The sequence below is a fragment of the Diabrotica virgifera genome, chromosome 3 (genome assembly GCF_917563875.1).
Source record: "Diabrotica virgifera virgifera chromosome 3, PGI_DIABVI_V3a".
NCBI lineage: Eukaryota > Metazoa > Arthropoda > Insecta > Coleoptera > Chrysomelidae > Diabrotica > Diabrotica virgifera.
In genome coordinates, this window is record NC_065445.1 from 61,101,971 (window position 1) to 61,116,496 (window position 14,526).

At 33.0% G+C, this 14,526-nt stretch overlaps 1 protein-coding gene across 1 annotated transcript in view; it reads right to left on the minus strand.

The window, feature by feature from the left end:
- The window catches only part of LOC126882496 (succinate dehydrogenase [ubiquinone] flavoprotein subunit, mitochondrial-like), a 229,114-nt gene that overhangs the window by 181,499 nt on the left and 33,089 nt on the right, over positions 1 to 14,526 (minus strand). Inside the window, exon 3 of the mRNA XM_050647461.1 lies at positions 4,427 to 4,655. Coding sequence (XP_050503418.1) covers positions 4,427 to 4,655 — 229 coding nt within the window. The remainder of the gene's footprint in view (positions 1 to 4,426; positions 4,656 to 14,526) is intronic.

The window sequence follows — 14,526 nt, forward strand, 5'->3', positions numbered from 1 at the left end:
ATATACCTAGCGCAAAAAATGAAAATGAGTAAAGAAAATCAAACAGCAGAAATAAAAAGACTCGCATGAGTGACATTCGGGAAAATGAGCTATATCCTGAAAACCCAGAAATATGCATAATACCTCCGCACAGAAGTATAGTATGATCAATGTGTTCTACCAATACTTACATATGGAACACAGACATGGACCTTCATAAACGGAAAATATGGAAAAGATGGCCAAGACTCAAGGGGCAATAGAAAGGCAGATGCTGGGTATCAAGCTAAGTAATAAAAAGAAAAATACATGGATCAGAAATAAAGCCAAAGTGACAGACGTAAACAAACATGCAGCTACATACTCTCAAATGGAAATTTGCAGGACACAACAGCAGACAAAGAGACGGAAAATGGAGTGAAACGATAACCCACCGGAGAAGTTGGGACCATAAAAGATGAAAAGGCAGATTACAGATATGATGGTCGGATGACCTAAAAAGATACGCAGGGACCAGATGTACATGGATTAGCACTGAACCGAGAAGAATGGAAAAATAAGGGGGAGGCCTACGTTCAACTTTGGACAAATGAAGGTAATAGATAGATAGATAGATACATAGATAGATAGATAGATAGATAGATAGATAGATAGATAGATAGATAGATAGATAGATAGATAGATAGATAGATAGATAGATAGATAGATAGATAGATAGATAGATAGATAGATAGATAGATAGATAGATAGATAGATAGATAGATAGATAGATAGATAGATAGATAGATAGATAGATAGATAGATAGATAGATAGATAGATAGATAGATAGATAGATAGATAGATAGATAGATAGATAGATAGATAGATAGATAGATAGATAGATAGATAGATAGATAGATAGATAGATAGATAGATAGATAGATAGATAGATAGATAGATAGATAGATAGATAGATAGATAGATAGATAGATAGATAGATAGATAGATAGATAGATAGATAGATAGATAGATAGATAGATAGATAGATAGATAGATAGATAGATAGATAGATAGATAGATAGATAGATAGATAGATAGATAGATAGATAGATAGATAGATAGATAGATAGATAGATAGATAGATAGATAGATAGATAGATAGATAGATAGATAGATAGATAGATAGATAGATAGATAGATAGATAGATAGATAGATAGATAGATAGATAGATAGATAGATAGATAGATAGATAGATAGATAGATAGATAGATAGATAGATAGATAGATAGATAGATAGATAGATAGATAGATAGATAGATAGATAGATAGATAGATAGATAGATAGATAGATAGATAGATAGATAGATAGATAGATAGATAGATAGATAGATAGATAGATAGATAGATAGATAGATAGATAGATAGATAGATAGATAGATAGATAGATAGATAGATAGATAGATAGATAGATAGATAGATAGATAGATAGATAGATAGATAGATAGATAGATAGATAGATAGATAGATAGATAGATAGATAGATAGATAGATAGATAGATAGATAGATAGATAGATAGATAGATAGATAGATAGATAGATAGATAGATAGATAGATAGATAGATAGATAGATAGATAGATAGATAGATAGATAGATAGATAGATAGATAGATAGATAGATAGATAGATAGATAGATAGATAGATAGATAGATAGATAGATAGATAGATAGATAGATAGATAGATAGATAGATAGATAGATAGATAGATAGATAGATAGATAGATAGATAGATAGATAGATAGATAGATAGATAGATAGATAGATAGATAGATAGATAGATAGATAGATAGATAGATAGATAGATAGATAGATAGATAGATAGATAGATAGATAGATAGATAGATAGATAGATAGATAGATAGATAGATAGATAGATAGATATAGATAGATAGATAGATAGATAGATAGATAGATAGATAGATAGATAGATAGATAGATAGATAGATAGATAGATAGATAGATAGATAGATAGATAGATAGATAGATAGATAGATAGATAGATAGATAGATAGATAGATAGATAGATAGATAGATAGATAGATAGATAGATAGATAGATAGATAGATAGATAGATAGATAGATAGATAGATAGATAGATAGATAGATAGATAGATAGATAGATAGATAGATAGATAGATAGATAGATAGATAGATAGATAGATAGATAGATAGATAGATAGATAGATAGATAGATAGATAGATAGATAGATAGATAGATAGATAGATAGATAGATAGATAGATAGATAGATAGATAGATAGATAGATAGATAGATAGATAGATAGATAGATAGATAGATAGATAGATAGATAGATAGATAGATAGATAGATAGATAGATAGATAGATAGATAGATAGATAGATAGATAGATAGATAGATAGATAGATAGATAGATAGATAGATAGATAGATAGATAGATAGATAGATAGATAGATAGATAGATAGATAGATAGATAGATAGATAGATAGATAGATAGATAGATAGATAGATAGATAGATAGATAGATAGATAGATAGATAGATAGATAGATAGATAGATAGATAGATAGATAGATAGATAGATAGATAGATAGATAGATAGATAGATAGATAGATAGATAGATAGATAGATAGATAGATAGATAGATAGATAGATAGATAGATAGAGATAGATAGATAGATAGATAGATAGATAGATAGATAGATAGATAGATAGATAGATAGATAGATAGATAGATAGATAGATAGATAGATAGATAGATAGATAGATAGATAGATAGATAGATAGATAGATAGATAGATAGATAGATAGATAGATAGATAGATAGATAGATAGATAGATAGATAGATAGATAGATAGATAGATAGATAGATAGATAGATAGATAGATAGATAGATAGATAGATAGATAGATAGATAGATAGATAGATAGATAGATAGATAGATAGATAGATAGATAGATAGATAGATAGATAGATAGATAGATAGATAGATAGATAGATAGATAGATAGATAGATAGATAGATAGATAGATAGATAGATAGATAGATAGATAGATAGATAGATAGATAGATAGATAGATAGATAGATAGATAGATAGATAGATAGATAGATAGATAGATAGATAGATAGATAGATAGATAGATAGATAGATAGATAGATAGATAGATAGATAGATAGATAGATAGATAGATAGATAGATAGATAGATAGATAGATAGATAGATAGATAGATAGATAGATAGATAGATAGATAGATAGATAGATAGATAGATAGATAGATAGATAGATAGATAGATAGATAGATAGATAGATAGATAGATAGATAGATAGATAGATAGATAGATAGATAGATAGATAGATAGATAGATAGATAGATAGATAGATAGATAGATAGATAGATAGATAGATAGATAGATAGATAGATAGATAGATAGATAGATAGATAGATAGATAGATAGATAGATAGATAGATAGATAGATAGATAGATAGATAGATAGATAGATAGATAGATAGATAGATAGATAGATAGATAGATAGATAGATAGATAGATAGATAGATAGATAGATAGATAGATAGATAGATAGATAGATAGATAGATAGATAGATAGATAGATAGATAGATAGATAGATAGATAGATAGATAGATAGATAGATAGATAGATAGATAGATAGATAGATAGATAGATAGATAGATAGATAGATAGATAGATAGATAGATAGATAGATAGATAGATAGATAGATAGATAGATAGATAGATAGATAGATAGATAGATAGATAGATAGATAGATAGATAGATAGATAGATAGATAGATAGATAGATAGATAGATAGATAGATAGATAGATAGATAGATAGATAGATAGATAGATAGATAGATAGATAGATAGATAGATAGATAGATAGATAGATAGATAGATAGATAGATAGATAGATAGATAGATAGATAGATAGATAGAAACAGTTACCAGCGGAAAGGAATGCCGGTATTATTGTATAATTACATAAGAAAGGAGACCAGTTGGAATACGTAAACTGCCGTGGAAGCACACGGTTAAATGCAGCATACAAAATAATGTCCAAAGTCATTTATGAAAACCAAAAGCCATAGTTGGAACGAGATGGAGAAAAGTTTAAGAAGACATGTACCGGGCCCCAACAATGCTAGAGAACTTCGCATCATACCAGTGCAGATGATCTTCCACAGAATGTGATTCAAAATCTGATACAAGTCACTTCTCGCCGTTTGGAAGCTCTTATTCCAAATTCCAAAGGAGGGAGAACTCACTACAGAAGTCCTTAAAATTTGTTTTATTTCAACAAAAAACATATGAAACTTAATTTTTTCTTTCATCAATCAGCATATCTAAGTTAATTGTTAGTGTTCAAAAGGGGAAAATTGAAAGATATAAAAGGCTTTACTTTACCTATGAGCCTGACCTCCTTCTCCATACTTTAAAGTCTGTCCTCCAAATGCCCTTTGGTAAATCCGACCGTCTTTGTTTCTTGAGAAAGGCATGCCGATGTTTTCTAACTCTAGAACAGCTCTAGGGGCATCTTTCGTCATATAGTGGATAGCACTTTGATCTCCGAGCCAATCGGAACCTTTTACGGTGTCATAAAAGTGCCACTTCCAACAATCGTCTTCGAAGTGACCTAAGATTACAAACAAAGAGAGTAAACAACCTTGAAATGCTAGGCTGTTCAATAAGTTTTGCGGTTCGATATTAGAGGGCGTTGCTACTAGCCTAATTTTATTGTATTATGTTGGTACACCCTTCATATGAATATGTGTGAAGTATTATTTCAATCTGTCAATTCATTTTTTGTTTACAAGATATGTAGTATCGACGTGTCACAGTATTTTTTTACAATGAATGTTAAAAGTGTATACTCTTCGCCTTCAATTAGTACAATAGAAATATGGGTTGGTGAATTTAAACATGCTCGCATGGGCGTCCACAGGGAGAGGCAGGGGGCAGCTGCCCCCACCCCCCTTAGAGAGGACGAGGCGAGTATAAAATTGGTGAATAATACTATATTACTATATTATAGAAATACTATTGCCACTATTAAAGATATAACCAATTTCTTCCGTGAATCAGTATTAAGAAGGAATATGATAGCAAATATCCCTAGCCTCTGCAAAACACGGTGGTCCGAGAAATACAAGGTAATTAGGGTTTTTCGCAAAAATTTCATTGAAATTGTACAGGCCTTGCAAACCCTATCCTTCTTCTTCTTCTTTAAGTACCGTGCCCAAATTTTTAGGCGTGGGTAGCTTCCATAACAATTTGCCAATATCGTTCTCGATCTTGTGCGGCATGTAACAATTGATCTGCTGATAAGCCAGTCCATTGACGAAGGTTTCGGAGCCATGAATATTTCTTTCGACCAATTCCTCTTTTTCCGTCGATCTTTCCATTGAGTATTAACTGCAGCATCCTGTATCTGCTACCTCTCATTATATGCCCCAGATATTCAAGTTTTCTCTTTTTTATCATCTTCATTAAGTCACCTTCGCCTTGACCTACTCTGTTTAAGACTTCTCTGTTTGAAATGCGTTGAACCCAAGATATTCTGAGCATTCTACGATACGACCACATCTCAAAGGCTTCTAATTTGTTCATCATGTTAACCTTCATGATCCAGGTTTCACATCCATATAGTAATACAGGATACACATAACATTTTAGGAACTTGATTCTTAGTTGTAAGTTCAGCTGAGAGTTGCTCAGAATAGAAACCCTATCCGTTGGAGGAAATTTGACCACTATAAGAACATCTTATCAGTTGCATTCTGCTGCATGCAAGTCAGGATTTATATCGTCGCTGTCATTTTGTTTGCAAAATATTCTAAATACCTTGAGCCTATAGTCAACCGCCTACAATCTGCGCAAACTAATATTTAAAAGGTAGCGGAACATATTCGTCAAATCATGGATATTTAAAAAAAACACACAGACAGAACGCAGAGAACGTAACAAACACTTTATTGCATGAAGCCAATAAGATAGCCGAAGAATGCGGTTTTGAATTATCTACCCCTAGAACTGTAAACAAGCAACAGCCTAGAAGCGATCAATCAGCTGATACGCCTAGTGAATACTGGAGGCGATCCATTATTCTTCCGTATCTGGATTCTATCATATCTTCTCTAGAGACACGGTTTTCCGAAGAAAATACGCCAGGCTTCGCTCTGAGTCTTCTGCATTCCAAGCATTTTTTTAAAATTGATTTAAATTGCCTTAAATTATAACTGAGACAATCCTTAAACCACTATGTAATAGATGGAATAGATTCAGAGCTAGAAGTATGGGTAGAATATTGAAATAGAAAACGCCTTAATAATGAGTTAGACAACTTCAAGCACCCTTGAAATATTTGAACTGATTCGAGCTTCCACTACTTTTTATCCGTTAACAAAAAAATTGCTGGAAATTCTCGTAACATTGCCTTGCACTACGTGTACAGTTAAGAGGTCGTTCAGCAGTCTTCGAAGAATAAAAACATGGTTGCGGAGTACAATGGTCGAAGATCGCCTTATTGGGTTAGCTTTAATGAGCATTCATCGAAAACAAATATTATCAAAAAAGAAAGAGTTTGTAGAGAAAGGTTTACAAGAATTTAGAATTGATCCGCGTAAATTGTTGTTCAAATAATAGTGTTTAGGAACAGACAATTTTTCTTGCTTCACAAATCGAAGGCTTATCCAGGAGAAAATAAACTTGTTAAATTTGCATCACGTTTTTGTAAAAAAGCATTAAAAAAGTTTTTAAATATTTAAATTATATTTAGTTTGCTTCATTTTTGTATGAAGGCGTTGAGTCATAATTTTGGCTCCAAAAACGTTACTTTCAAAACTTTTCTGAGGGAAACCCCTTCCCCCTCTCCCCTCTCAGTGAAGACTCTCAATTTACGTCTATATTTATTATTGCTTATCTAACCAATTTTTTTATTTCTCAAATTTGCCCCGTCCCTAGTTTTGATCCTGCGGACGCCCATGCATGCTTGTAGTAACTGGTAAATATACAGTACGTTTAAGCGGCCCTTAGACGTTCCGTTGAAGAAATATCTAGATATTCTGATATTTGCCGATCAGTATTTTAAAACTAGACGGGATACTGACAGTATTATTGATCATCAGTGATACTGATCGTGTACGGGTCGCAAGAATAAACTTGGGTAATAGCAAGAAATACGCTTCCCGGCACAAAATTTTGCCAATAAAAATGTTTAAGATTTTCCGATTATATTTCCGATTATCCGATTTTTAAGATTCTTACATCAGTTTGTAGGTACATGTATTGACATCGTTCGTTATTATTTTGGTAAAAAAAATATTTTGCTTAGATGGCATTATACGAGGGCGAATGGAAACGGTGTATTTTCTCTTAACTTTAAAAAATTCTGTGAAAAAATTAAATGGCGGATTTTGTTTCATAGTCCTTTCGTATTATCGTATTATCCATAGGCATTCCTAAGATTTTGTTTTATGAATTATCCGCAAATCTCTTTTCTTGTAAAAGCTGTAAATAAAAGCACTACTTTGAAGGTTTATTTAATTAACAATATCAAACTAAAATTAACAACATAAAACAAAATTAACAACAAAACAATTCAAGCTGATATGTCCAGCCCTCGCAGCAATGACTGCTCAGAATCTATTTGGCATCGAATGAATAAGATGTGTTATCCTTGCCTGGATAATAGCCCGATATTCCTCTACCAGCGCCAACCTTAACTGTACCAAATTTTCTGGGGGCCTATGATGACGGCAAATAGTTATTTTCAATTCATCCCATAATAAATGCTCGATAGAATTGAGATCTGGGCTGCATTCGGGCCATTCCTATCTTATCAATCCAATCTCTGTTTAAGATATTCATGTTTAGGAGTCAATCAGTGTTTTTATTTACAAAAAATTGTGCAGCTCTTACAAGAAAAGAGATATTCAGATAATTAAAAAAAATCTTAGGGATACCTCCGGAATAATATAAAACAAAATCAGCTTTTTAATTTTTACATAGATTTTTTTAAAGTTAGGGGAAAATACAACTCTTCTATTCACCCCCGTAAAATGCCATCTAAGCAAAAAAAATATTACCAGAATAATAACAAACGATGTCAATACATGTACCTACAAATTGATGTAAGAATCTTGAAAATCGTAATACAAATAAAAAAGTTATAGATTGTCAAACTTAATCAAAAATATTTATAGAGTGGTGGAATTTTGTGCCGTGTGTATATAATGAAATTGCAATTTTTGGGAAACCTATTCAAATTTTATTTAATACATAACACCTAATATTTTCAACACACTGTAAATTAAAACCATTATATTCAATCATTATTTCTCTTCCCAATAACGTCCTATGCGGTCCTTCAATAGTCAACTCCAATTTAAATGAACAATGGTTAAACCATCTCTGTTTTGGACAGCTTCTATTTTAACAATGTTATTAAGACTAAGACAGATAATGAATGACTAATTCATTGGGGGAATGGGATAACAATGAAATTGTCAAACGATTCATGCAGTATAAGAAACATTTATTTATAGGAGGCCACCAACAAGAAACTAGAAAAAAACAAAAATAATAAAAGGGTCATTTGCGCAATAAAAATTTTTAATATTATGATAAATGACCAAAGGTTTTTTTCTGAAAAGAGAAAGGGCTCTTTTTGGACAATATTGAAGAGAAATTTTATAAAATACGTCTCTAAATATTCTATTTTGTTTTATATGCGAGGCCCACTTTTTATATTTATAGTATAACAATAAAAAATGTACATTGAAAAAAATGTCTCGTTTTTACATATTTTCTTTTTATGCGTGAATCCCGCGTACCAGAAAAAGTTGATTAATAGCAAGCTGAAAATTTGTTAATAGCTTAACGGTGTCTAGTCGGACAAACTTTGATGTACGGGAACACTGGAACAGGCAGAGTTTTAAGTGTGGAACCTGATTTTAATTTTGGAACGTGTCATCCTACCAAGTTTATTATTGTGAAAATTTTTTGCTCAATTAGAAATCCAATGAAATCAATTAATTTGTGGTCATCTGATTGAATACAACCAATAAAACCAACATTATACTGAAAACAGGGCCCGGATTACGTACACTCGATACGCATCGTATCCGCCATGTTTTCCCATAGCGTCTTACGGGAAAACATGGCGGATACGATGCGTATCGAGTGTACGTAATCCCTATGCTGATCCCATGGGCTGTTTTCACTCAATCATGTAGCTATGGATACCTACATTTCGTTTCATTTCGATTTTGACATTTCAAATATTCAATATTTCAAAATGTCACGATTTGGTTGTAATACTGATGAGAATATTAATGAAATTATCGAATCAAATATACCAAAGAATACTGTTTACAGTAAAAAATTTGTATGGAAAGCGTTTATGGACTTTTGCAATGATAGAAAATATGAATTAGATGGAAATCGGACGGTGGAAGAATTGTTAATTGCACATTTAAATAAATTGTTTCTGCTCTGTATTTTTTTTTTATTACTAACATGTCTGGATCTTCATTAAATTTTTCTAATTGTTCCTTTGTTAATTGCACATTTAAATAAATTGTTTGTGCTCTGTATTTTTTTTTCATAACCAGCAAAAAATTTTCTATCCGAATAACCCTCGAACATTGATAAATGCTCAAAAAATTTTTACCAACTTTCTCAAGCTTGTTGCTTACAGGCAACAGACCTCCGCCTACGGCGTCGGTCTGTTTCCAAGCAACAAGCTTTCGAAATCTGTTATAAAATTTTTTCGAACAATTATCAATGTCCTTGGGTTATTACTACTGAAAACTAGCAGGTTGTTTTTAAGTTTATTCAATAGCAAACTTTATATACTATATAAAAAAATATTTGTCCGACAAATATGATGGGCATTTTAATAAGTCCGACACATAGAACGTATTAAATGACAGGAACTGTGTTGGTGGTAAATAGTAGTCTTATTTTTTCATGAGAGTTTAATGAAAGGGTAACAAATCAATTGGAAGTTCTGTCCGACAAAATACATGGGACGTTTTCGTAGTGTGACGTTCGAGACCTGTAACTTGTTCCACAATTAAAACTTTCCCTGTTTCAGCGTTCCCGTACATCGTAGTTTATCCGACTAGACACCGTTAGGCTATTAATAAATTTTCAGCTTGCTATTAATAAACTTTCCTTTGGTACGCGGGATCCAGGCCTAATAAGTCCATTTGTACTGACAGCCACATGGAGGAGAAGCCAGTAACCTAGTCTTTTTGATGTATACTATAAGTTTTGTATTTTCTCAAAAATGAATAACCATTTTCAATTTTGTTGCAACACAAAACTACAGCCACATCATTATTCCAGTTTAATAAGAGAGTGCAGCAAGCACCTCTACCGGTTTCGAAACTTATTAGTTTCTCATCAAGAGGCACATATGCTGCTCTCTCTGACCCAACTAGGACAAACCCCGGCGTGCAGTCACGGATTGCAACGAACGAAATGGCAGGGATGTCCTAGCGACAACTGCTATCAAAAAACTAAGTTTTCAATCTAATAGTACATAAAACAACATCCAAAAATGTTATTCTATATCCTACCAGACTAAAACCAATGGGAACCGTCTCTGGTAACACCTCCGAGGCTTCTACAATTTGCAAGCCATAACATTAGTTTTTTGTATTTTCTGTTTATCCTAGCAATTAGCTAAATGATGAAGTGTCCAAGCAAAAAGGTTTTACTTGTTTTAATAAACTAGTTAAATACTTTTCAGCTGAAGTACAATTATTTCAAGTAGTTCCAGTCGTTAAAGGAACATTGAGACCATTAAAGCACAAATTCCACTCTTATCACTATTCATACTGAACTCTACTATTTATTGAACTCTATGAACTGAACTATATTAAATTTAAGAGATTAGTTAGTAAATTAAAGTAGTAAGTTTAATTAGTAAATTAAAGGCGCTATAGAGGTAGAAGTGCAGATATACGACGGAGATGCAAGGTGGACAACATTAATAATTGGGTGAAAAACAGAAGAGTAGAATGGAACGACCACATAAGCCGAATGACAACAAATAGAGTAGTAAGGACGGCGAGAGATGGTTCCACAGTAGGAAGACGATCAGTGGGAAGACCACGAAAACGATGAAATGACAACTTACTGGAGGCACATTGAAAAACCGACAGAGTCATGTCTACAGAAAAAGAAGAAGAAGAAGAAGAAGAAGAGGAAGAAGAAGAAGAAGAAGAAGAAGAAGGAGAAGAAGAAGAAGAAGAAGAAGAAGAAGAAGAAGAAGTTAGTAAATTACTTTAAATAGGTATACAGTAAAATATTGGCAGCAAATTTATTATATTGGTAGCAATTAGTTTATTGTTAATTTTGTATTTGTTTCTCCTAGGGGCCGTTTGGTGACCGCTCTAATCAAAGAAGACCTCCAGGCTGATCCGAAGATAGATTAAGATCTAAAAATATTACACGAGGGCCTGGACAACGAACGTAGCGAGAATGGCGGCAGATTGCCCAATATGGGCATAAGAGCAAGCAGTGAAGGGATATTGGCTTCAGTAAGACTCCTTGTGTCTGCCTGCGATATAACGTCATCACTCGTAAAGGGGAGAGTACAGATGGAACAAGAACGATGTCCCAAGTTGTTATCCTAAGGACATGTGTAAAGAACGTGCTTGCATAACTCCATGAGCCGTTCCAGGGGCATTTTGGGATCAATAGAACTCTGGCCAGAGTCCGTGAAGGATATTACTGGGTTAAATGTCGGTAAAATGTGGAGGAATGGTGCAAAAAAATGTGACCTGTGTGAATCCAAGAAGGACCCAAAACAAGACTTGGAAAACAAACAATACATCACCAGGACTCCATGGGAATGGATTGCTCTCAACATTCTGCGACAATAACAAAATCAGGAAATAAGTATTTTAAGGGAGAAAAATTGGACCCGAAGAATCACAGAGTAATTAATTTATTAAACATAACACTAAAATTAACGACCAAAGTGATAACAAACAAACTGAGTAAAATCATAACATTAGCAGAAGAACAACAAGGTTTTAGGTCGGGAAGATCATGCACCGACGCTATATTTATAATGAGGCAGGTTCAAGAGAAATCGTTAGAATACAACAAACTGGCATACCTATGTTTCGGCGACCTTAAGAAGGCGTTTGACAGGGTCAAATTAAAAGACGTTATTCATTTATTGTACGCAAGAGAGGTACCTCTAGGAATAATTAAAACGATCGAAAAGTATCTACCAGAACAACACAATAGGAGTAAAAGTAGATGAAGAACTAACTGACCCAATTGAAGCTGGCAGTGGGATAAGACAGGGTGATTCTCTGAGTCCTCTATTGTTCAACCCGATCATGGATGAAATAATAAAAAAAGTAAGAACAAAAAAGATACCAAATGGGAGAAAAACAACTTAAAATAATCTGCTATGCAGACGACGCAATACTATTCTCTCAAAATGAAGATGATTTACAACGTATGCTGCACCAATTTAATATAACCGCTAGAAAATTTAACATGTTAATTTCCCCGAAAAAGACTAAATGCATGGTTATAACAGCAAATCTAATAAGGTGTAAATTAGAGCTGGAGGGTCAGATAATAGAACAAGTCATGGAGTTTAAATATCTAGGCATCACACTATCTAGCTACGGAAAGCTCGAAACCGAAGTGGAAGATCAGGTGAATAAAGCAAACAGTGCCGCAGGCTGCTAAATGACACAATATGGAGAAATAAAAATATCGGAAAATAAGTGAAAGGCAGAATTTACAAAACAGTCATCAGACCAATAATGACATACGCGGCAGAAACACGACCTGATACAGAAAGGACAAAAAGAATGCTAGAAACAGCAGAAGTGCAGATATACGACAGAGGTGCAAGGTGGACAACATTAATAACTGGGTGAAAAACAGAAGAGTAGAATGGAACGACCACATAAGCCGAATGACAACAAAAAGAGTAGTAAGGACGGCGAGAGACGGTTCCCCAATAGGAAGATGATCAGTGGGAAGACCACGAAAACGATGGAATGACAACTTACTGAAGGCACATTGAAAAATAGACAGTCACGTCTACACAAAAAGAAGAAGAAGAAGAAGAAGAAGAAGAAGAAGAAGAAAAAGTTTTTTACTATTACTATTGACTATTTTTCCAAATGGCCTGAAGTAGTTGCACTCCCCAACCAAATATCAATCACAGTTGGTGAGTCCCTGCTTGAAGATGTCGTTTCTAGACATGAGGTTCCACGTAATTTCTGTTTCATTTCAACCAGGGGCGCAACTTCGAATGGGAAGATTCTGGGACTCTGATGGCTTTGCTGGGATTGACTGGTCGAGAGAGGAAGCTTCATATTGACCTCCTTTACGGTAATCTACCAGACGGAGAGGATAACCAAGAATCAGCTGATTAAAGTTCACCAATTTTTCAGTCAAAATTGGAATAATATAATCGCCTACTTTGATAGGGCTATGTTGCCAACTTTGATCTGTAATTTACCTTAAGTAAAGATAATTTTTAATCTGTCCAAATTTACATGCTGTTTTTGGTCTTAGTTAAGTTATGTTATTTTCAACCGTTTCTGTATTACTGTCTTTTCTTTTGTTTTCTTAATTTTTTACTGTATTTTTGTTGATACGCCATCCATTAAAAAAACCCACGCAAGAAAACAATTAGAGTCGATGTTGGACTTTTATAAAAAACAATAAAATGATTCTGATTGGCAAAACAAAACCAACAGATGCTATAAGAATTGCACAGTTACGGCAGGGATTTGCTTGTGGTCAATTCAATAGATAATAATTCTAACAAAACATGAAAACAATTGAGTCATTTGGGAAAATGGTAATTTCTGTTATAGTCTAAGACCTCAGATACGATATAAGGTCGATTTGCACCGTCTGTTTAATGGATAAAAATTATTGGATATGTAATTTTAGACCAGTAAGGATTTGTGAAAAAACGTCTATTTTTGGATGTGAAAGGTGGCATTCGGATTTTTGCAGATAAAGTTAGGTGACACCTTCAGTAATAATAATTGTCTTATGCTCCTTCTGAAATATGCCCGGAACATTAATAAAAAAATTAAAATATTTAAAAATTTCGGAAAACGTCGATTTTCTTCTGCTTTCTTTGCTTATAACTTTAAAACGATTCGTTTTGGAACAAAGTCGTACAGAAATAAAATTAAGATAATTTTGTATGATATACGACTGGTCAAAAATGTCTTAACGTATTACCTTTTCTGCAATATAGCAATAAATACAAAATAAGGGGGCAAAATACGCCTGCTGTTATTTAATGTTTTTAACCACTTTGGTGGCACTTAGAACCTTAGTAATTCGCTTAGAAAATTCTTTGTAACATACTTAAACCGTGTACTAAATTTCATTAAAATCGACCTTATAGATTTTGCATAATAAATTTGCAATCTAAATGTTTTCAAAAAAGTTCAAATTTTTTAAAATCTTTCTGAACAAAAAGTAGACCATTTAGA